General features: G+C 42.5%; 1 protein-coding gene across 3 annotated transcripts in view; it reads right to left on the reverse strand.

Moving 5' to 3' along the window:
- PPFIA4 (PTPRF interacting protein alpha 4) overlaps positions 1-26090 on the reverse strand; it is a 3105259-nt gene that overhangs the window by 2489828 nt on the left and 589341 nt on the right. For all 3 annotated transcript variants that reach the window (XM_069239004.1, XM_069239005.1, XM_069239003.1), the window contains one exon: positions 20823-21741. In XM_069239004.1, the coding sequence (XP_069095105.1) occupies positions 20823-21071 (249 nt within the window). In that variant the 5' untranslated portion in view covers positions 21072-21741. The remainder of the gene's footprint in view (positions 1-20822; positions 21742-26090) is intronic.

The raw sequence follows: 26090 nt of genomic DNA on the forward strand, positions 1-26090 counted from the left end.
CGGACTGATGCTCACCCCATCCCCCGAGCTGATGAGCTCGTGGACAGGCTAGGCGCTGCCAAGTTCCTGAGTACGTTTGATCTTACTTCAGGGTACTGGCAGATCGCCCTGACTGAGGGGGCTAAGGAAAGGTCCGCCTTTTCCACCCCTGACGGCCATTACCAGTTCCGAGTGATGCCGTTTGGATTAAAAAATGCCCCCGCTACCTTCCAACGGTTGGTTAACGGGGTCCTGGCTGGCAAGGATGCCTTCTGTGCAGCCTACCTGGATGACATAGCTGTCTACAGTTCCAGCTGGGAGGAACACCTGCTCCACCTCAAGGAGGTGCTTCAGGCCCTGCAACAGGCAGGCCTGACCATCAAGGCTAGTAAGTGCCAGATTGGGCAGGGTTCCGTGGTGTACTTGGGACACCTAGTAGGTGGTGGCAAGGTGCAGCCACTCCAGGCCAAGATCGAAACTATCAAGGCCTGGCAACCACCTCGAACCCAGACTGAGGTGAGAGCCTTTTTAGGCCTCACCGGATACTACCGCAGGTTTGTCAAGGGCTATGGTACCATTGTGTCCCCCTTGACAGAACTCACGTCCAAGAAGCAACCTAGGTTGGTGAATTGGACAGAGGCTTGTCAGAAAGCCTTTGACGCCCTAAAGGAAGCCATGTGCACGGCCCCCGTGCTCAAGGCCCCTGACTACTCCCAGGAATTTATCGTGCAGACAGACGCTTCAGAGCATGGCATAGGGGCAGTCCTAGCACAGCTAAATGAGGAGGGCCAAGATCAACCGGTAGTCTTTATTAGCAGAAGGCTATTACCACGGGAACAGAGGTGGAGTGCTATTGAAAGAGAAGCTTTTGCTGTGGTCTGGGCCCTGAAGAAGCTGAGGCCCTACCTGTTTGGGACTCACTTCCTAGTTCAGACAGACCACAGACCCCTCAGATGGCTCATGCAGATGAGGGGTGAGAATCCAAAACTTCTGAGGTGGTCCATTTCCCTACAGGGGATGGACTTTACGGTGGAACATCGCCCAGGGGTTGACCACGCCAATGCTGATGGTCTCTCCAGGTACTTCCGCCTTAGCGATGAGAGCTCCCAGGAGGTCGGGTAGCTCTCCCCACTTTCAGCTGGGGGGGACACATGTTAGACCTGACAGCCTTAGGGTAGTCACCCCTAACTTTTTGCCTGCCTCCCTCCTCGTTTTGGATACTGTTTTGCTGGTTTTTAGACTCTGCGCACTTTACCACTGCTAACCAGTGATAAAGTGTATATGCTCTCTCTCTGTAAACATGGTAACTTTGGATCATACCTGATTGAACTATTTAATCTATTTATAAGTCCCCAGTAATGTGCACTCCAGGTGCCTAGGGCATATAGATTAAATGCTACTAGTGGACCTGCAGCACGGATTGTGCCACCCACTTAAGTAGCCCCTTTTCCTTGTCTCAGGCCTACCATTGCTAGGCCTGGGTGTGCAGTTTCACTGCCACCTCGACTTGGCATTTAAAAGTACTTGCCAAGCCTAGAACTCCCCTTTTTCTGCATATAAGTCACCCTTAATGTGTGCCCTGGGTATCCCCTAGAGCAGGGTGCTGTGTAGGTAAAAGGCAGGACATGTACCTGTGTAGTTATATGTCCTGGTAGTGTAAAACTCCTAAATTCGTTTTTGCACTACTGGGAGACCTGCTCCCTTCATAGGCTAACATTGGGGCTGCCCTCATACACTGTTGAAGTGGCAGCTGCTGATCTGAAAGGAGCAGGGAGGTCATATTTAGTATGGCCAGAATGGTAATACAAAATCCTACTGACTGGTGAAGTCGGATTTAATATTACTATTCTAGAAATGCCACTTTTAGAAAGTGAGCATTTCTTTGCACTTAAATCCTTCTGTGCCTTACAATCCACGTCTGGCTAGGTTTAGTTGACAGCTCCTTGTGCATTCACTCAGACACACCCCAAACACAGGGTACTCAGCCTCACTTGCATACATCTGCATTTTGAATGGGTCTTCCTGGGCTGGGAGGGTGGAGGGCCTGCCCTCACACAAAGGACTGCCACACCCCCTACTGGGACCCTGGCAGACAGGATTGAACTGAAAGGGGACCTGGTGCACTTCTTAGCCTCTCTTTGAAGTCTCCCCCACTTCAAAGGCACATTTGGGTATAAAACAGGGCCTCTGCCCTACCTCATCAGACACTTGCTGGAGAAGAAACCGGAACCAGAAACTACATCCTGCCAAGAAGAACTGCCTGGCTGCTCAAAGGACTCACCTGTCTGCTTTCTACAAAGGACTGCTGTCTTGCTGTTGCCCTGCTGCCTTGCTGAACTCTTGTCTGGCTGTGAAAGTGCTCTCCAAGGGCTTGGATAGAGCTTGCCTCCTGTTCCTTGAAGTCTCAGGACCAAAAAGACTTCTTCCTTTCACTTGGACGCTCCGTGCGCCGAAAATTTCGACGCACAGCTTGTTTCGCGGCGAGAAAAACGCCGCACACCGACGCTGAACGACGCGACGCCCTCGGGACGATCGAGACTTCGACGCACAACCTCGCAAGGACAAAGCCGCTCGACTTTCCAGGAGAAATCGACGCGACGCCCACCGTGAGTGCGAAACTTTGACGCACGGCCTCGCAAGGACAACGCCGCCCGACTTCCAAGGGGAAATCGACGCGACGCCTGCCGTGAGACCAAACTTTCGACGCACGGCCTCGCAAGGACAACGCCGCCCGACTTCCAAGGAGAAATCGACGCGACGCCTACCGTGAGATCGAAACTTCGACGCGCAGCCCCGCAGAACGACGCGCAGCCGGAAAACAAGCAGGAGAATCCATGCACAAACCCGGGACATCTGGTAATCCCCGCGATCCACAAAAAGAGACTGTCTGCGCGCCGGAAAACGACGCCCGACTTCCCCGCGTGGAAAAGACCGACGCACGTCTGTGTGTGCTGAGGAGAAATCGACGCACACACCCCTTTTTCCACGCATCTCTTCTCCTGTGGCCCTCTGAGGAGATTTTCCACCAGAAACCAGGTACTTTGTGCTTGAAAGACACTGTATTGCATTCTAAAGACTTAAGACACTTTATATCACCTCCCTGTGATATTTCTACAAATTTCCATTGCAACTTTATTCTTTTTGACCTACAATTATCCTGATAAATATTATATATTTTTCTAAACACTGTGTGGTGCTATATGGTGGTATTGTATGATTTATTGCACAAATACTTTACACATTGCCTTCTAAGTTAAGCCTGACTGCTCGTGCCAAGCTACCAGAGGGTGGGCACAGGATAATCTTGGATAGTGTGTGACTTACCCTGACTAGAGTGAGGGCTTTTGCTTGGACAGGAGGTAACCTGACTGCCAACCAAAAACCCCATTTCTAACACATGGGTTCCAGGGTACAACGCTATTAAAAGAGAATACTGAAACCCGAAGTGATCGACTTGCAGTGTAGTCAGAGTGACAAGACTGCCCATCAAACAAGCATTTGCAATGCTCGCATTTGCTCTAGTTAGAGCTATGAGCGTTATAAATTCCTAGTTGGACTTTTCTCGCCCCTTAATTTGAAAATGAAAGGTAAAACAGTTGACGTAAGCTAGCCGATTCAAAGCACCATGGCCGGCATCAGCGCGAAGGTGAGACACAAAAAGGAAAAGAAGTTCGCTCACAGTCAAATGTATCTGCAGTCGTGCAATTATCCATGTAACGGAGCAGTCCACAAGGCGTAACAAAACTGCCCCAAGAAAGGACAAACGGCAAGCCCATGAACGAGTGATAGTGATGGCCGTGCAGTGGGCGTGGTTAAAAGCCTGCAATACTTATAACAGTTCAAAGTGCTCGCGCGCTCGACCTAAAACCGGTTTGAGTGTTCTTGATATATAAAATGGGAGTTTATGAGCTGACAGTGTATGTCACTGTTATCTCAGAACCTTAAATCAATAGAGCTCAAGTGGCATAACAAAGACCCCAGCCACCCCCCAACGGTGTGGGGGGCACCCCAAGCTCCAGGGGGCTCCGTCAGTTCAGTGCCAGGGCCTGGCAGCACCTGAATAAAACTGGACGGGGCCCCTCCACGTACTTTGCAAGGGGGCCCCCCTCAAGTTTCGTTACTACACTGCAGAGCTACAGAGAAAGGGTATTTTGCAGGTTAGTGTGTAAGTGGAGATGCAAATGACATCCATTTGCTAAAATGTGAAATGGACACCGCCATTAACTGCACTACATGATTAAAAGTTGGGTTTCCACCCTTCTAGTGCAGTTTTTTCAACATGTATTTTGATTTTTGAAGAATAATGAATTGTCATGCAAGTAACACTACAAAAGAAACATTGTGTTTTCGGACAAGGTATGGCCTAGTAGATAAATAGTCTGGGATACATGGGTTCACATCTCAGCTGTGTCTTCAATAAACTGCGTGATCCTGGCAATTCAGAATCACTCAGTGCATTAGTTTCTGTCTCAGCCAACATTTGAAGTGCCAAGAAATGATTCAATGTGCATTTGAGGCAGATGAGACATAGGTGCCTCCCATATTGCAATTAGTGAGCAATCCAGACTCCTCCGATGGTAGGTGTGGTTCCAAAAACATCAAGAAAATTGGGGGAAAATGGAGCAAACACTGCTTTTTACAAATAAATTAGTAACCCCACGGTTTTAAAGATCGGTCTGAAGGGAACTCCGAGTAGTACTTTATGGACTGCCACAGTGTTCAGAAGCATTATTTCCTCATATCAACAAATCCTGCATTATCTCGTTTTCCTTTTCCTGCATCTTCTTGTCCTTATGTTTTTGTTTTCCTGTTTCAAATTGCTCCCTTTTCACCATCTTCCCTCTCATTTATTAAATTCCTATTCATTTCATTTATTTTCTTAGCCCTCATTTTATTTTAAATGCGTACAATGTTTAATTTTTCGTTTCTGCTACCAACTTCTTACAGTTTTTCCCATTATAGATCCTCTCTATTGGCCTCTTTATCTTTTGTGCCTCTTCTATTTTCTTTCCCTTTCTTTTATCCTATCATCTACGTTCTTTTCATTCCCTTTATTCCCTTCCCCTCTCTCATTCTTACTTTACTCCCCTTTGTTGCTCCTCTATCTGTCCCTTAATGTTCCTTTGCTTCACCATTATTTACATCTTCTCTTTCCTTTCTGCTGCATTACTCTATAAGCATGTTGAGTCACTTGCTTCCCTGGACACTCTCCATCTAACATGATGATCTCTGCATGAGTGCAGACATCAGAGGTGTATTGTGCTTGCTTAGAAATCACTTCAGCACTTGCAACAAGGTGCAGGTAACACTGGAGCAAACTTACCAGTCCTGGAACAGATAACGTGCAGGTGACAACAGTGCAAGCTTAACTGATACATAAGACAAGAGATACAGCAACGGTAGCTGAATTGCAAGCTTGATGGGTACACTGAACAGGTACAGTATGAGCAGGAGTCCAAAATTGTCTTTTGGATAGAACACACAGGGGGTCATTCTGACCCCCGCCGGTGGCGGTAGCCGCCGGCCTGGCTGGGACCGCAAGAAGACCGTCCCGCGGTCAGAAGACGGCGGCGGTCATTCTGGGTTTCCCACTGGGCTGGCGGGCGACCGCCAAAAGGCCGCCCGCCAGCCCAGTGGGAAACACCCTTCCACGAGGAAGCCGGCTCCGAATGGAGCCGGCGGAGTGGAAGGTGTGCGACGGGTGCAGTGGCACCCGTCGCGAATTTCAGTGTCTGCAAAGCAGACACTGAAATTCAAAGTGGGGCCCTCTTACGGGGGCCCCTGCAGTGCCCATGCCATTGGCATGGGCACTGCAGGGGCCCCCAGGGGCCCCACGACACCCCTCACCGCCATCCTTTTCCTGGCGGTCGGAACCGCCAGGAACAGGATGGCAGTGAGGGGGTCGGAATCCCCCATGGCGGCGCAGCAAGCTGCGCCGCCATGGGGGATTCCCAGGGCAGCGGAAAACCGGCGGGACACCGCCGGTTTTCCTGTTCTGACCGCGGCCAAACCGCCGCGGTCAGAATGCCCTGCGGGGCACCGCCAGCCTGTTGGCGGTGCTCCCGCCGACCCCGGCCCCGGCAGTCCTTGACCACCGGGGTCGGAATGACCCCCACGGTGTAGGTACAGCACAGACAGCAGCAATCAAAAACATGCAATGCACAGGCTCAACACCAACAGCAGCACGAAAGCTGCTTCACACAGAATATGCAATCTTCCCCGATACTAAACATGTATAGCATGAGGAGTAGCAGTGCAGGCCTCCCTTAACAAAACAGATGCAGCACTCGAAGAAGCAATCAAAGACGCCCTCACAAAACAGCCCAGCAGAATAAGCCTGCTTTACATAAAACATTCAATACTTCCTCGCACCTTGCAAGCGAAAAAGAGAGCATGCCTTACAAAACTGATAGACAATGGCCACTAGGTAAATGGAACCAAAGAGAAGGTATTCGTCTGTGCACCTGGCAAGTGGCCACATGCAACACCATACCCAAGTACGTGCTTTTCACAAGTCCCAGAATTCAATGCGATGTTAGCTGAATAGCTAGAATTGGCTTGTGCATTTAACAGTTCTGTAAAAGACTTCCGGCAGCCATCTTTAAAGATGATCCTTAAACAGTGACCGCGAGCACATTTGATCTCAGAGTGGCAACAAATGCTCTGCAGTCTCATTTGTAGTCTTGAAATGTATTTTTAATCGACCAGTAACCAAGCCCTTTAATCTTATCTGTGATGTTCACGATTAAAAATGTGCAATTTAAAGTATGTTTACATTTTATTTTGGCATTCTTTGAATTGTACACCGTTATGGGAGACGGCACGATAGCTTACAGGTCGTTTCATTGAAGTTAAACAACTTAGAAAGTTAGACAGAGGTCAAGCAGGGGCCTCTGATATACAAAGTTGCAAGACATGCGAACATGGGCACTGCCAGTCCCATTCCCCAAGTCCAAGAACAAGACAGGCTGCACACGCATGCTCACACTGGGGCCCTGTTTTGGCCTCGGTCACTGCCCCTGTTAACGTTCCAGGGGTCCTGTATGGAGGACGTCAAATGACAGCTGCAGAGACAAAATGAAAGTGACTCTGCTTCTTACGTATGACACAGCTCTGAACACCACTCTCATTGCAGAAGGGCCTTAATTTAAAACAGTCACACTTCTTTCCCAGACAGGTCATACCCAAGAATAAAGAGGTCCGTTTATCTCTGGAGTGTTTAGCAGGCTCAGCTGAAAAACGTGTTTTACTTCACATTAATTTCTAGTTCTAGTTTCATAAAAATGTTTGAGACACAATTGTCCATAGAACTATATAAAATATACAATCCTATATAAACATTAATAATACAATAAATAATTTCATTACATGTCTTAAAATGTATATTTAATAACCTCTAAAAATGTGCCAGTACAATGGTTACAACTGAAACCACATTCTAGTTAAATGTCCAATGGTGGATGATCGTGCACAATTGCCATATTTTTACAAAAAGTAGTTTTATCATTTTGTGTATTTTAAACATTTGGTGCATGATCGTGTAAAAGTGGTTTAACATGTTTTTCTAACATCCCTAAACATCATTATTCATAGTAAAGTGTCTTTTGCTCATTTACTAAATGGGGCCCAAGGGCGGTGAACCCTTGAGTGTTGCTGAGGTACAAACGGGTGCGAGGAGGAATATAGCACTACTGCTAACCTCCTCCAAGGTCTAGGGCATACTTCTTCAAACTGGGGGCCTCAGGTGATACCAGGGGGGGCGCCAGGCTCTGGCCAAAAGAAGCATTATACAGATAAAAGGGCTTTGTTTTAAGCATAAGCATGTTATTGCATTTAAAAAAAGGTAAATGTACTTAACTGCAATGTTTAAATAGGTCTAGACATTTATAAAATAATTGGGAAAATTCTGAGGGGGGGCAATGATTTTTATTTTTCAACCGAGGGGTTGCAGCAATAAACAGTTTGGAGACTACTGGTCTGGGGGCAGGTACCGCTCTTCCCCCAAGCCAACCTACCGCTCTGCATACCTTAGTCTTAGGATATTCCAATGGAGCCAAGCAGTTCATTAACTGACAAAAGACAAAAATTCATGCAAACATGTTTTAAGAGAAAGAGGAAGCTAGTAGGCTTCACACCAAATCTATATAATTAGCAGCCGTGCCACCTAAACAACAAAGGGCCTGATTTAGATCTTGTCAGAGGGAAATACTCCATCACAAATGTAACGGATTTCCCATCTGTTTTATCACAATCCATCATATCCTATGGGGATCGTAATACTGTGGATACCAGTCATGTATGTGACGGAGTATTCCTTCCACGAGACCTAAATCAGGTCCTAAAACTTTAGTACAGGTAACTGTGATCAGCACAACCTTGTAAATTAAGTAAATGAGAAAGTTCATTACTTAAACTAATGACACTTCAAAAATCCTCAGAAGAATCAGACCCAGCTCTAATAACTGCTTCCAACAAAGCGACCTTCACTAGACCGGCACAGTGACACCGTGCTCTGGTAGATGAGAAATCCCACAACCAAAAAGAAGCAAAAAATACTCCCTGCCTTTAAAAGTGATACATGGTACACAAATGGTAGATTTGCGCCATTCAAATATTCATAACATACCATACGTTTTCAAGCCTTGTGGACAGAGCAGACTGATAGGAAAAACGTCTCTGGCCCTCCTGGCTTGCTTCAAGTTAGCAGTTGTGCAGCCATTATAAACCCTCCTCCCACTGACAACAGCTGGTACATTCATAGTAAGTAATCTAATACATCCATCCTGGGAGCATTAGAAGTATCACTCTGGGCATAAGTCAATTGCTAACCGCTTCTCCCCGATTACTATTGTAAACTACCAAATGCTTCCAGTAGACTACGGCATTAGGAAAGCAGTATAGTTTGGTGGTGTAAGGCAGTTTACAATAGCAGGCAAGTGAATTAGACTGTGTAATATGCCCCTGATTTCTCCTCCTGAGAGAGAAATAGTAGAAGGAAAAATGTTTCAAATGTAGCAGGACTGTTTAGAAAAAGGCTATTCTCCATCTATAGATATTGCTTTGTGACATCTTTAAGTTTTTACTGCCTGTTAAATAAATATTCTGTTTATCTATTGCTCTATGTTAGAAATGGGGTCTTTGGTTGACAGTCAGGTTACCCCCTGTCCAAGCAAGGACCCTCACTCTAGTTAGGGTAAGTCACACACAATCCAAATTATCCTGTGCCCACCCTCTGGTAGCTTGGCACAGAGCAGTAAGGCTTAACTTAGAAGGCAATGTGTAAAGTATTTATGCAATAAATCATACAAAAACACCATGTAGCACCACAAAAATACACCACACAGTGTTTAGAAAAATATATAATATTTATCTGATAAGATGCAGGTCAAAACGATTAAAATACAATAAGTGTATGTTGAGATATCACTGGAAAAGTGATATAAAGTGTCTTAAGTCTTTTAAAAGCAATCAAAGTCTCTTTCAAGCACAAAGTACCTGGTTTGTGTGCAAAATCTCTGCAAAGAACCGCAGAGGAGGAGATGCGTGGAAACAAAGGGGGTGTGCATCGATTTCTCAGGCTGCACAAGGTAATGCTTCATTTAGTTTTCACGCAGGGCCGGCAGGGCATCGATTTCGGGCGCACGGTCATGGATCCTCTTCAGGTTGCGGGGTTTTCGGATGCCCAGGGGATGATGCATGGATTTTCTGGCAGGACGAAGTCACAGGGGCTGCGTTAATTCGGTGGGTGTTGTGTCGAATTTTCTACCGCAAGGCAGGTGCTGCGTTGATTCCTTTCTGGAAATAGGGCTGTGTCATTCCGGCTCAGCTATGCATTGATCCGGTGGGCCGTACGTCAAATTTCTGGTTGCTACGCTGCCGCTGCCTTGATCGTTTCTATGAGAAGTCAGGCTGCATCGTTCCGGTTTGGCGTGCAGTGAATTTTCATCCGCAGTGCAGGCTATGCGTTGTTTCTGGCAGGCTGTGTGCCGAATTTCGCTGCACAATGAGTCCTTCTTATAGAGATAACATCTTTTTGGTCCTGAGACTTCAGGGAGCAGGAGGCAAGCTCTATCCAAGCCCTTGGAGAGCACTTCTTCACCACAGCCAGAGAGCAGCAAGGCAGCAGGGCAACAGCAAGGCAGCAGTCCTTCACAGAAAGCAGACAGATGAGTCCTTTGGGCAGCCAGGCAGTTCTTCTTGGCAGGATGCAGGCTCTGGTTCAAGTTTCTTCTCCAGGAAGTGTCTGAGGTGGTAGGGCAGAGTCCCTGTTTAAATACCCAAATGTTCCTTTGAAGTGGGGGAGACTTCAAAGAGTGGCTTAGAGGTGCACCACGTCACCTTTCAGTTCAATCCTGTCTGCCAGGGTCCCAGTAGTGGGTGTGGCAGTCCTTTGTGTGAGGGCAGGCTACAGTCCCTTGACATGCAAGTGCCCTGCCCTCCACCCGCCCAGCCCAGGAAGACCCATTCAAAATGCAGATGTATGCAAGTGAGGCTGAGTATCCTGTGTTTGGGGTGTGTCTGAGTGAATGCACAAGGGAGCTGTCAACTAAACCCAGCCAAACGTGGATTGTAAGGTACAGAAGGATTTAAGTGCAGAGAAATGCTCACTCTCTAAAAGTGGCATTTCTAAAATAGTAATATTAAATACAACTTCACCAGTCAGCAGGATTTTGTATCACCATTCTAAATATGACCGTCCTACTCCTTTCAGATCAGCAGCTACCACTCAAACAATGTATGAGGGCAGCCCCAATGTTTGCCTATAAAGGGAGCAGGCCTCACAGCAGTGTAAAAACGAATTTAGGAGTTTTACACTACCAGGACATGTAAACTACACAGGTACATGTCCTGCCTTTTGCCTACACAGCACCCTGCCCTAGGGGCAAGGGGGTGTCTTATATGTAGAAAAAGGGGAGTTTTAGGCTTGGTAAGTACTTTTAAATGCCAAGTCGAATTGGCAGTGAAACTGCACAAATAGGCCTTGAAATGGCAGGCCTGAGACAAGGTTAAGGGGCTACTTAAGTGGGTGGCACAATCAGTGCTGCAAGCCCACTAATAGCATTTAATCTACAGGCCCTAGGCACATATAGTGCACTCTACTAGGGACTTCTAAGTAAAATAAATAGTCCACTTGGGTATGATCCAATGTTACCATGTTTAAAGGGAGAGAGCATATGCACTTTAGCCCTGGTTAGCAGTGGTAAAGTGCGAAGAGTCTTAAAACCGCAAAAACAGTATCTAAAAAGTGGAGGGAGGCAGGCAAAAAGTTAGGGGTGACCACCCTAAGGCTGTCAGGTCTAACACTCTACATAATCATCTGTATGTTATGTCTATATGTGGTCAGACCACCTCCCAACCCAGACCAATTAGAAATATACCATATCCATACAGGTGCTTCAGTTATAGATATACTAATCTTCTATTATGCCTACAGTAGCATCTTCCCCAGCCCTATAGTATGCAGACCAATAATGCCACAATAAAGCTGTGGTCAAACATTACTTTATTCTTCAGTATACACTCACATACTGTACATTACATCATACTTTCCACTACCGAAACCCTAACACTTCCCCGTACATTACTTACTTACTGTTCACAGTCTGCCCAGAACCACGAGGATTCTAGTGCGCATAATATAAATATGCTACATCTCCACCTTTGTTAAATAAAAATGTGGCAGACATCACCAAGTCACATTTTCTCAATTAGCTATGAGGCGCTCTCACTTGTCTGCTTGCTTGGATGATCTGAGGCGATCGAGGTCCATCATGATCGGGCAACAGGGGCTTGAGCCATTTCTGCTTCTATTACAGTTTCAGGACTCAACAAGTGTCATGGTAGATGTTCTAAATGTGAAGTGTCCTAAGTGATGGATTGTCCAGGATGATGTGCTGTCACCTTATGTCTTTTGCGCACCACAACCTGTAATGAATCATCTTCAAAACGAGTGTCCAGTTTCTGTCTGCACTTCTGCTTAACCAATACCTAGTTTCCTTCGTCAGAAACTGTCTCCTGGGTATGGTGACACTAATCTGCATTTATTTTCATTTTTCTTTTCTGCGCTGCATCGGTGTCTCAAGTCTTGTTAGTATCCACCGATCAATCTGGGGTCCATTGAGTTAGTTTTGTTCTGATGGCTCTCCGAAATAGCAAGCTGACTGGACTCTTACCAGCTGTGGAGTGAGGAGTTGATTGATAGGCCTGGAGGGCCTGACACATGGCTTCTTTCAGGTAGATTCCCTCCATGGATGCTTGTTGAATGACCCTCTTGATGGTGCCCATGAATCATTCAACTACACCACTGACTTGAGGCCAGAGGGGTGTACTCTTTTGGCATTTGGCGTTGAGTCAGATGAGAAATTCTTTGAACTCTTTGCTGTTTAAGGTTGGGCTATTATCAGATTTGAGGATTTTGAGGATACCCCTTGTTGCAAAGATGTCACCAAGCCATTCTATGACTTTGTCAATGATTATCATAGACAGGTCTTCCACCAAATAAAACCATGAATATTCATCTATGATTGCCACAAGATGGTGGGCAATTCCTAAAGGCCCAAAAAAGTCAACTGCAACCCTCTCCCGGGCATTGGCAGGAAGATCACACATGGTCACTGGGTGCTGCGTCACCTTGGGGGATAAGCAAATGCAAATGTGTCATGCCTTAAGCGCCTTCTTGACTCTCTCATCTAGCCGAGGGAACCACATTCACTCTCATAACTCTCTTCTGTTGGCTACAGCACCATGGTGTCCTTCATGGGACAGCCTAATGACCCGCTGTCTTAGGCTTCCATGTGTGACAATTCTCAAGTCTCTTAGTATTACACCTTCCTGAGTTACTGGTAACTCATCCAATACATTTTTTAACTTTTGGAATTCAACATCATCGGAAAGGGGCCACGTATGTCTCCTCCATGATTGTGTATTAATCAGTTCATTGATTATGTTCATGTCTTTATCCCCATTCTACTGGGCTCGCATCAACCATTATTTTGGTATGTAACTGGGTCAAATTAGGCCATTTCCATTGCATTCTCAATAGCATGTTTAATGTCTTTGAAACTTGGGTCTCATTCTGGACACCATCTGGAAGAGTGCATTTCGCTTTTTTCAAGTCTCTTAATGGGGCACTCGCTGGAGCAAAATTGCAAATGTATCTTGAGTGTTAGACCTGGCATATTTTTGGCATGGTTTCCCCTGACTCTTTTGCTTACAGACCTCCTGTTTTTACTGTGTGCTGAACTTTATTTTAGTTGGTTTTAGGACTCTGTGCACTTTACCACTGCTCTCCAGTGCTAGTGCATGTGCTCTGTTTCTAAAACATGGAAACACTGGCTTCTCCATGATTGGCATAGTTGATTTACTAGTAAGTCTAGTAAAGTTTACTATGTGTGCCTAGGACCTGTAAGTCGAATACTACTAGTGGGCCTGCAGCACTATGTAGCCTTTCAAACATGTCTCAGGCCTGTCATAGCAGTTAAACTGCCATTTTGACCTCGCAAGTGTACCATTTAGCCTGGCCCAAACCTTCCTTTTCATTACATCTAAGTCACCCCTAGGTTAGGCCCTGGTTAGCCCCAAGGGCAGGGTGCAGTGTATTTGAAATGTTGGACATATACTTTTAAGTTTAACATGTCCAGGTAGTGGAAAACCCTTACACTTATTTTTCACTATTGCAAGGACTATCTCTCCCATAGTCTAACTTTGGGTTATCTTGAAACATCTCTAAGTGTAATTTCCAATTCGGAAAAGATACAAAAAAATTGAGTTTGGTGTCTCTGGACTCGCAATTTAAAAATACATCTTTTGGAAAAGTTGTTTTTTAAATTGCAGGTCTGAAAATGCCATTTTTAGAAGGATGGCATTTTCTTACTTTAAACATTCTGTGCCTCAGCCTGTGTCTGAATACATATCAGGGTATAGGTGACAGCTACACGTGTGCATTCTCTCCAGACAGCCACAAACAGAAAGTACTGGGTCTGACAGGAGATCCATCTGCTTACTGAAAGTTGTCTTGGGCAGGGAGAGGGAGTGGCAGTTCAAAATTGCATCTGAATAGGCTGTGCCTTACCCTCACACAAAGTGCTGCTTACTCACTAAAGGTAGTCTGGAGCCAGGGCTGGGTTGAGAGAGAACCTTGTGCACTTCAAATAATTATTTTGAAGTTATCCCTACATCAAAGGCCATTTTGGGTATAAGTTCTGGACCTCTGACCCCATATACTCAGTACACTTCTGGATTGAGAACATTGTACCGGGAAGCAGGACCACTGTGCTGTCAGGAGGGGCTGCCACTTTGCTGTTTGCTGTTCTGTGTTAGCCTGCTGCCTGATACTTCTTGCCAGGGAGTGACAGGACTGAATCTAACTATCTACATCCTATAATCTAAAGTTTCTCCAGGGCCTGACTGAGCTTGCCCCCTGTTTCTGTAGTCTGAGGGATATCAAAGACTCCACCTGCATCTTGCTACCAGTACCCGGGCTCCTCTGGTGTGAGTTCTGCTCTAATAAGTGATGGCAAATCTGCTCACTGGTGCGTCACTTGGAACTGATGCGTCCTGCTGCAGAAACACCGCTTTGCTGTTCCCTGCACCAAAGCTGCAGACACCACTCGCTGACTGTGCATCGCAATGACTCCAACCCACAACACAGCCCCGGCTTGGCTGATGCAGCACCAATGCGTTGGAACCAGTACTCATTGTTTCTGGGCATCGATGCATCAACAACATTGCCCAATCAGAAAATGACACATCGCCTGCAAGCACAACCCTTCCCCTCGTCTGGATCAATTCATCATCACAGAGCATGGGCGCAATAAAGGTATTGTTAGCGGGTCTGCATGACACCTCTAGCCGGCCCACACTCCATCTCGCTTTGACTGCACATTTGGGTTAGCCCCAGTCCAGTGCGACCAGACTGCTCCGCTTGGACCTATTGTCTTCAAAGCAATGCATTTTGATTTAACCTTTAAAAATGCAAAACTTGACTTGTGTATATTGGATGCTTGTCATTTTGGTCTTTGACTCAGATAAATATTGTATATTTGTCTGTACTGGTGTGGAGTCCTTTTGTGGTGTTTTCACTGTGTTACTGTGTGCACAAATACTTTACACATTGCCTCTTTAGTTTAACCTGACTCCTCTGTGCCAAGCTATCAGAGGGTGAGTACAGGTAAACTTTTAGTGTGTTTCCCACTTGCCCTGACGAGGATTCTGGTCCCGACTTTGACAGAGTGCAAACCTCTGCTAACTAGAGGCCCAATTTCTAACACTAAGCAATAACTGGCAATGCCTTTAAAGGATCGCAGCATGGTAACATCTTGTGGGGAGGAGCAAGTGGATGACAGTGCTTACACCTTGTTTAGGTCTGGAGTCATTCACTCCTCAGACAATATGTGCCCATAAAACCCGAGTTTGGTTTTGTGAATTTCACACATTGCAGCATTCAGAGTGAGACCTGCATCAGCGAGTAGATGGCACACTTGGGTAAGGGTTTTGCTATGTTCTTTGTGTGCTCTCTCAAAAACCACTATGTCATCACTTTAATTGAATCCAAAGAAAGGCGGTATCCCAGTGACCACTGCCCCCTGGGTTTGTAAACCAATGATAAAGATGATACATAAAGACAGTAGTTTAAATAAAAATTATTCAAACACCACTCAAATGTGTTTGAAAGACACATCCAATTTGTGTATAACAATTTTTACTGAAAAAAACTATTTAGCTAAATAAGGCTCAGCAACCATAGCTTCGTATTCAACCTTACATTTATTTCACTCAAATGTATTCAGACTGCGAGATGAGATATCAACAATTTTTTTTTTAAATACCACTATACATACACAAAGTATACCTATAAACCATCATTCAAAAGAGACAAATGTAATTAAAACATAGGCAAAACAATTTTTTACATATCAAAACCATATTTTAGGAGCAATATCTCTATACTAGTTATATATACACCGTCACAAATATAATTCACAAATGAGGTAGCTCATTAAGAAGACACACATCTCTATATTTTGTGTGAACTTGCTCAGTTCATAGAGCAACAGCTCTTGCAATTATTCACTTCTAAGTTGCCTGTTGGAAAACAGAATATAGTGTTGACACGTTTTGGCCTGTATAATTTGTAGGCCTCATCAGGACCTATGGTTGATAGGTGATTCAATAGCTAAAAACAAACATATAACATAACACCAACATTAGGTAGCCTGCATTCACCAAATCATGCAAGAGGAGTTGAATTATAGGTGCATGGCTCAAATTTCAATGCTTATCATGCCACCCATCAAAAAATGAAAGTATATTCAACACAGGAAGATATGTAGAAGAACTCAGTGTCCACACTGAACAACAAAGTAATTCGTGCAATTTCGAATACTGGTTGTGCTGGTGTCAAGGTGGCAACTACACCATCATGATTTGCATGTTAGAATATCAGAAGTCCTGACATTTTCAAAATAGGCTTGGTGCATGAGAAATATTTCCTCTGTAAAGTTGTTTTGTTAAAGATTTTTGTTTGACCGTTGAAAAAGCTTTTAATGTAAATGTCTTGCATGGAGGGGATAGTAACATTAAGGGCTTGATTACGACCTTGGTGGATGGGATACTCCGTCACAAACGTGACAGATTTCTCACCCGACACATTACAATTCCATTATATCCCATGGAACTTGTAAAACGACGGGCTAGATATCAGTCACATTTGTGACGGAGTATCCCATCCTCCAAGGTCGTAATCAGGCCCTAAGTCATTGGATGTGAAAAGGAGGACAACACTGGGTGAACAGCAATTTATGTTTTGGTCAATTTCACCAAATTAAGCAAAAGTAAGCACGTTTTAAATAGTGTTTAATGTAAATATGTGCAATATTTGTGAGCTTGTTCACCAAATAATATGTACATTTCTGAAGTGAGATCGGGACTGAGAAATTTGCCCTCTGAGAAAAGATTTGGGCAAATGTGTAGCCTGAGTTGGTACATAAAGCAATAATGAGTGTCGTAAAATTGATACCACTTGTAATTTGTAGGTTGGGCAACTGAAAGTAATGAACCTTAATAATATGTCAAGGGTGTTGAAAACAAGCAGTAGACAACATTTAAGAAGCAAGCGTATGTTAGGATGCATTTAATAAATTCAAGCAATAAATCGCATCCCTTAAAATCTACTTCACGAGAATGATTTGTAATCTGGACTCCATTAACTCTTGCCATTTCAAAATAATTTAGAAGATTGAGAGACAATTGTATTTTCTTGAAGGATGCTTACAATTTGGTGCGATTGCAGCACCTTTAGCAACATTGAGACATTTAAAAAAATGGTCAGTGTTTGCAGAGTGGGCAACCACAAGTCATTGTATTTTTATGATTTGGTACTGGATTGGTATATATAAAGGCAAATTATTTTCCCCTAGTCACATTTCATTTTCACACACTAGGCAAAACCTAGGTCCCTCGAATATGAATACTTTGCAGATTGGGCTATCAAAAATCCTGATGTATTTGTGGCAAGATTGAGGTATGGGAAGAGCGCTATGTCCAAGATTTACACTCACCAGCTACCTCATGTGGGTATGCATTCCTGAATATTAAACAGCATCAGACTCTTTATAAAGAATGTGGAATGTAAATAATCTCCACTGTGGGTCACAGTAATGAAACGCATTTAAAATAATTTAGGTAAACCTATTCAGTACCAAGTTTAATCTTTGCCATCATAAACTGCATTTTCCACATTAGGCATTTACAAATAAAGTAGTTTCAAACTTCAAGATACCTTTAGTTGTGAATAATTTTCATGTTCAGACAGCAAAGACCACATACTTTCCTCACTATAATTACAAGATTAAACACGTGCTGTGTCTAAAATTTGGAAGAAAAATAAGAAACCTGTCTTAATTCATAGATGCACGCTATATATAATCAAAACTATGGGCCAATTCACATTTCGCGAGACGTAGCCGTAGAAAAAGGAAGCACATCTGGGCTAACAAACTAGAGATCAAGCTTTATAATGTGCTACACCCTTGGGAATACTACAAGTATTTTTGAACCACTGATTTACAGTTGGAACCCAGAGATTTATATAGTGAGCAATGTGGTGTCACAATAGTTAGATGACTTGTCCTGATGAGACCTATAAGTGCCCTAAGGGTTGAAATGTTGATAAAGAGATCCCTTGGCATATAGTTTTGATTATGTTTAGCATACATCTTTAAACTGTAACAGGTTTCATAACAGATGTTTGTGGAGACCAGGGAATGCAAAAGAAGTTGTTGCTTTTATTTGCATATAATCGCTTCTTGCACCTTGTTCATACACCACACTGTCTGCAGTATGGTCACAAAGAAACATTTTGGTTATGCACCTACACGATGTAAAAAAAAGTTTGAATACAGATGAACAATTTTTTGTGAAGATGGCCTTTTGGTATCAATTACAGCTTTCTTCCATTAAATGGTTTGTTTGGATTGATTCAGGATATCGTTGATATACACATAACAATTTCATTAAAAAGGACTCCACAGATCAGTGTTTTATAGAGTATGCAGACCCAGGACCTGGGGGCACATTGGGTCGGTCTTAGTTCTAAAGCTATCAACTTAACAGGTGCAGTAATTATATGCCTTTACTTGTCATCTATCTAAGGTGCCACACAGTAAACTAATATAGAAGAGCCAGAGTGAAACAGTCACTTAACACATCCACTCACATGTACGATTGGCTTAGTGAACCGAGTGACATCCACAGAAAACAGTATCTTCATTGGAAGAAAGATTCAAGACATTCCTTGGGATGAAAACATACATTTTCTTCATGACCAATTTCAGAGAGGGAAAGTGTGTGTGCAAAATTTTGTGATATGTTTAAATGTAATACCTTTCCAATCAGGTCTTATTCTAAGAAAGTAGACTGCTTCATCACCAACATAAGACAAGGGAATGGTTTGCCTAAACTGGTCTCCAACGAGGAGCAGAAACGAGGTATGGAGCAAAAAGACGTGTTTTTACAGAAGTTTCAATCAATATTGTCATTTTATTTATCAAACTCAATCACTAGTAGTTAGGATTTTAAGTAAGATTCATGCCCTTAAAATACACACACAAATCATAAAGATCTCTGTTTCGAACAAACTCAATCTATACCATTGATAAACTAGGCATTTAACAAATCACTACTAACCAAACACAACACAAATCCATACATGACTGATGGATAGTATGCCAACATCCTTATGAAAAGGACCACCATATTATGAAAACACTTCTGTGTCATACAAAGTTAGGAGTTCACTATACAAAAACTTGTTAAAAAAACAACCAAACTTAAAAAAGAAACAAAGAGCTTCCAATAATATATTTCTTAGCACTTTGACTGGATTCATTGGCATCTTCATAGGAACACAAATATTTGTGTAGCTACAAAAATGCCGATGTTGTATTTTAATGTTTAGACATAATTGTCAGTCTGTCTTGTGATGCTCAAGTACATTAAGGGATGTTATTCGGCATCCCATACACTAATGCTATGATTTGGAGTAGGTCAGAGAAATCAAGTAAGGAAATAAGATGGCCTACGTTGAAAAGAAATCACAAATCTCAGGTGAGACACCTTAGTTATAACTAAGCATAGCTGGCTTTCAAAACAGCAGGCCAAATAAAAAAAAAATCTCAGGCTTAATTGATCCAAATTTCAGATTTTTATAATTTTTTTGCATAAGGTTTTGTTTTCTAAACCTGCCTTTGAATTTCCTTCAGAGTGGTAGTCAAAATTACTTTTAATTCTGATGGAAATTATTTTCCTTATGACTTTTCAAGTCTTTAATAAATCATCCAAAACTTTTTTATGAAGACTTTCCCCTATACTTCCCTACGAAATGGGACTCTTTCATACACTTCTATTTCATATCACCATTTATGAATGGTTAATTGCGGTATAACTTTTGTATTCGAATTACGTGGAGGAAAAGCATTTCAAATATTTATGAATACCCACAAATGTACAACCTTGTGGGTGTTTAACCTATGCACTACCCGGTCATTCCCATGAAAACATAATTTTTTGTTTATGCAGATCTGTCAGCTCTCCTCACACTTCTTTCAGGCCGTTCTCTTCCGTTCATAGGTGCAGCATGATGTGCATGCTTTATCATTTTTTTCGTATCCCAAAATCACTTCAATCATCATGTAATATAAAGGTAATAATGATATGTGCCAAAAAACATTCAAATAAGGCTTCACATATGTGCATTTACTTGCAGACACACTAGTGTCTATCTTTGAATGTTTTTTTAGTTAAACATAAAAACTATTCAAAGATGGCTGTGCGTGCAAACATATAAGAACCTATTTTGGACATGTTCTATGGTTTATAACAAAATCTAGTCCAAGGTGGCTTTTCATGTGTGCTCCATCTTCTCCAATAAGCAAATGGCCATCTTAGAGTAGTTTTTGATAATTTGTGGCACAAACCATGAAAAGAGGTCCATAAATCTAGCAATGTTTGAATGTTTTTTTCTTACACTTTTATAAAGAAAATGTTTAAAAAAAACAAGAACTAGCAAAGCCAATAGCTGGCCTGCCAAAGCAAGACATATTGATTTGACAATGTTTGTTCACTTGGACCTAAACACAGACACATTTTTATGAATCCGGCTCAGAATGTGGTGTTTGAGAACTAGTTCAGACCTCAAACGAAAGTGGCACATTTATGAAACACAGTGTCAGCAGCACGGTGGAGCCATCCCTGAAAGCATTTAATTTGCTCTTCTCATTTCAAGTTAATTATAATAAATTCTAATTTGAAGAGATGTCCCACTTTAAAGCAAAATTGGTTCTTACCTGTGGGAGTGCTGCACTCAGTTGCCGGTGAAGCTGTTCCTTCTCATGGTTGATCTCCTGTAGTTTGCTTTGGGTTAAGAAGAGGGTTTCCTGATTTTCACGTAAGGCTTCCAGAAGCTTGTCCCTTTCATCCAGCATGTTCACCATTAGCTGCTCAAAGTTAGAATCCGACTCTGATCCATTCTGGGAGTCGGTTTGCAAACCATTGGGATCGCCCTCATTGATGGTGGGCATGACCTCACACATCATCTTAGCCTGAGTGTGCTTTGAAGGCAGAAAGACTCTGGAATCTCAGGTGTGGAAAAACACTTGTTGCAGTGTCAGTTTCTTCGAAGACAGCTTCTGATTTATGACGCCACTTCCAAAGCAGTTGAGATAAAGCAATAAAACCATTTTAATAAAAATACGGGTGTATTGTATTATTCTGATACATTTTACCGTGTTACTCATACATCAGAAAATGCATGTTTTTCCATCATGCTTGTGCTTATATGTGCTCTATTAAAAGTCTGTTTACAAAAATTCTCTTTTTTACCAATACCTTGATTGCAGCGGTGAAATTCTTTAAAAATTAAGAATTTACAGAACAAGTCGCAGTCTGGACGTACTTAGAAACGAGATATTTTTCCAATAGATTAATTCTCCAAAGCACAGGGTTTGAGTGTAGTCCGTGTCAATTTCCAAGAGTAGCTTTTGAAAACGTGCCCTCATTTCACAACCATTCCTGAGCCATATCATGCTCAAAATAATGTGGACTGTCCTTTTTAAAACACTTTCCATGAAAGACTGGCATTTGACCTCAGCAAGCCAGAAAAAAATAAAGCTGTAATGTTTTCCGGCAAGGTTCAATGACACCTACGTACTCAAAGGCTTCTGGTGAATGGGATTCCATAGGGTTGCCCAACTTTAATCGTGCTTCCTATTGGATGGAAAAACAGGAAAGATGTAAGTGGTGCACAGTGTTATGACCAGCAAGCTCATAACTGATTAGATGTCATGCGAAAAACTGGTAGAGGATTGAGTAGTTTAACATCTATAATATAATGTAATAAAACGTACTATTAAATGTGTGCATATAAAAATAGCAGAAGGGATGGGATAAGCAGCCCATTTACGGTATGGTGAGAAGGGTTGAGCAACTAGTAATGGAAAGAAGACATGTTACATAATGCATCACAGTATACATTTGGCTGTTGATTACAACAATATTAGGACAAGTTGTCAAGTATCTCTTCATAATAAACAGGATTGGCATTTTAATCAAACTAGATTGTTGATACTGTGTCTGTTTTTGAGCACAATGGGCAAATAAAGTTCATACAAGAAACAACACATTTTTCATTTGGTAGTAAATGCAAAGTATTTATTTTTATAAACTGAATACAATTGGAAGTTACAAAGAGTAATGAGTAGTGCAAGTGAATGGAGTGTGAGGAAAATAGCAAGATAGAAAGAGATAGGGCCAACAAAACAATGCCCCACACTGTGGTGCATTAGTGCACAATGCTAATGCATTCACCATCTACTACGATTGTCAACATGTTTCCTTAGAACATCAAATTTCCATGGGCTTTAACCTGGACAGAACAATGTGTGAAAGACAATTCTTGAACTATGTAGAAGTCAGTCAAGATTCAGCATTTATGGCTAAGACATGTAAATACAAATGACCAAAAATATATTCAAATAATATGAGAAGAAAATCTCAAAACCAAACAATAACATCACATTTAATAAGAGGAAGAGAACAAGTCAAACCATCGGAAAAAACAGATAAGGTGGGAGCAAAAATTCCTACTCGTATGCCAATTTGACAACAAATAAATGCAGTTTGAAGACACCTTCCTCTAATTCATTCCACCACTCAGATCATCTGCAGTACATCTCCTGGGTGACCACAAAGAAATGTCACATGAGCCTATTATAGCTCCTACAAGTGTACACAAGGACACTTAATCACAAGTCAATCTATCATTCAATCCTCCGTCTCATAAGTCTACCCTTTAATGCATTAAGCTATGCGTGGGAAATTGGGTTACTGGTTGGGGTGGGTGAGACTCTAGTCAAGAAGCAACCACAATTTCTGTCAGGGTGAAGACACAAACAAGCCCAGATTAACCTGTGCTTCACTTCTGATAGCTTGGCATAAAAGCAGTCAGGCTTATCTTAAAGGCAATGCATAAAGTATTTACGCAGCACTTCAAACAGTAAAAAAGTGAAAACACAACAGAAGAAAGAAGTTACCATATGGAAGAGGTAGGTCTTGCAGATGTGAAGAATGAATTTAGGAGATTCTCACTACCAGGACATGTAAACGTTAAAAATACATGTTAACTTTTTAAATACACTGCATTCTTGTCCTAACGGATGTTCAGGGCCTTCCCTGTGGGGGACATATGTGTTAAAAAGGAAGATTAAGGCCTAGCAAAAGGTTTATTTTGATATGCTGAAATGGCAGTTTAAACTGCACACACAGGTTGCAATGGCAGGCCCGAGACCATGAACATCATTTAGGGGTTGCCAGTGGTCGCAGCTGTTACCCCTGCCTTGCCCTTTGCGACCTCTGCACTGCCTCTGCAACCCCTGGCCTCAGAGGTGGCAAAATCGATGCCAGGAACACTGGGCCAGCGTGGTTGGGGCTCCACTTCCTTGTTTATAGTCAGTTTTCTTTTATTACACTAATAATTAATACTATTACATTATTCACTTTAAGGTTGATAAAAAATGGAGTACAATAGCTTGAATGTGACCCTCCTTGGGAGGTGGGGTAAGTAAAAACACTTTTAAATGTACATTGTGTTCATGCTTATGGGTGAGAGTGTGCTTATGTAAGAGAAAGTGTGTGTATGAGTGAATGTGTGTGTATGTGTGAAAGTAAAGATGAAACAGAGTGGGATGCGATTTCCACTACCCCTAGCATTTGTTGAATTGATGTCCATGCCTGAGAGTTGTTTAAAATGCACTATAAGTGTGTGGCACAATCAGTGCTGCAGGCCCACCATTAGCATTTAATTTACAGGCCCTGGGTACATGCAGTACCACTTTACTAAGGAGTTACAAGTAAATAAATGTGCCAACTGGGTGTAAGTCCATTTCACCATGTTTTAAGGTGAGAGCACAAGCACTTTAGCACTAGTTAGCAGTGTTAAGGTGTGCAGAGTCCTAAAAGCTAACAAAGAGAACACGAGGGTGAAGGCAACAAGTTTGGGGATGACCCCACAAAAAGGGCCAAGTCCAACACTATGGCATCCTGGTTCCATTATAAAAGCCCTTGACATTAATTTTGCCAAAATGCCTGCAACACTACAAGATTTCCCCAGCGTTTTCTAAAATATTGATTGCCTAAAGACTAAGCTATATTTCACAAAATAAAGGAGACTAAAAGTCACTGAGTGAAAGCCACCCAGTGACATTGTTATGATCAAACAATTCTACTATATGCCCCTTAGAATTCGAAAAATAATTATGTTTAAAGTAGGCCAAGATCCAGGGCAAATATGCCAGGATAACCACTAACTAGGTAAATTAATTTCATTAAATTAATTGTAAGCACAAGTACCTCATGTTCAGATACTGGCAATCCGGTTTGGATCTTGCCCATCTAGAACTAAGAAGAGCAAATAGTTATCTCTTTTCACCTACACCAAAAAATATCCTTTTTCATCCTGACAACTCTTTTATGCTAAACCTAACACCTCAGTGATATATGGAAGGATGGAAAAAATATCAATTGCGTTTCAAAATGTGTGCCAGATGAATGAAAAGATATACATGCTTAGCCTTTTGCGAAATCGTTTTTGTTTGATCCTTCAGTGTAAAGATGCTATTAGAGGCACCTATGTTTACGATAAAAAAGAACGTAATATTAAACTAACATACCACAGCATGCTACCAGGCAATAACTACAAACTCAGATGTGATACTTTCCGACGCTAAGAAGACTGAAGCGCTCTGAGGTCTTAGAATTCTGGGCTTCAAGGCTAATGTTTCTGGATTGATTAACACTAATGAAGGAAACAGTATTTCCTTGCATAGAGCCCATCAGACAGAAGGGAGCACTTAATTGCACAGTCAACAAAGTTGCTTCTATGCCATCCACGTTAATAAAATGTCGCATTTGCACTAGTCCTCAAATAATGATATTGGCAATTTACTTTTTCAAAATAATTTATTAGAAAATCAGATTACTCATGTTTTGTAGTTAGAAAATTCCTTTTGATGTTGGGCTGTGTTTACAGATTCCAGGATCATTTTGGAGAAAATCATACAGCATGTTAGCTCTTTTTTAATGTACTGTAAACTATAGGAACCAGCTGCGGCCTGAGAAGGTAGATTTGAAAGCTCATTGTATCGCCTGAATATTATCAGAGACGTGCTTTTGGGTCTGCTAAAATGCAGAGACTTCTATGCAGTGGCACATTGGTTTTATTATCCACTAAACACACACAATCAGCGGTTCACTGGCTGCTTTGCTAACCACAAATTGTAAAGATAGGGAGTTACGAAGTCCATTCAAACGCCCCTTGCTTATTATTATTGAAAGTTTGCAAAGTCTCACAGGTCAGTGAAAATAAAAGACTGATTGTCTGTTGGATGAACGTGATATTCGTGTGCACATTATTTAACAGTAACGATGTGTAGTGACAGATATTTTTTACCCATTGTTTGCACACTGCTAATCGAAATTGAATGATTCTAGAGTGAGCACAATGTGTTGGATAGCATGGACTGCAGATGCAGATCAAGTCACTCTCAATGTTTCACAGCCAACCGCATAGCAGAGGAATGCAAATGAGAAAATACATTTTAACAGGAAGGGAGCAGATTCTTCCGTAAATTAAACAAAGGTTGTTTGGCAGTAGGAAAGTATATCCCAAAGCTACATTTTTCTGAAGAATGCCTTCGCCGGTGCAAACTGTAATGACTGACAGCGTCATCGGTTGCCCATCCAAATGGGCCATGCTGAAGCTGTCATTGATTGACCTACCCACTGTCAAAAAGAAGTTGTGGTACCACGAATTCGACTCTGCAATATTGATCAGCAATAATACGGCAGCTAGATATCGACTTGCACAATACTGTTCAGTGAGGGGGGGAGGGGATGGGGAGGGTTGGAAGACCCAAGGCAGACAGAGGCTAAGGAACTCCGATTTTAACCATGAGAGCCGTTGAGAAATGGTGTCTTGGGGCTTTATTCTACGGGTGAGCACACAAATTAGCATCAATTACAGCTCCTTAGTGCTTGACTCACAAAGAAGTTGAGTTCAG

This window comes from Pleurodeles waltl, chromosome 6 (genome assembly GCF_031143425.1).
Source record: "Pleurodeles waltl isolate 20211129_DDA chromosome 6, aPleWal1.hap1.20221129, whole genome shotgun sequence".
Taxonomy (NCBI): Eukaryota; Metazoa; Chordata; class Amphibia; order Caudata; family Salamandridae; genus Pleurodeles; species Pleurodeles waltl.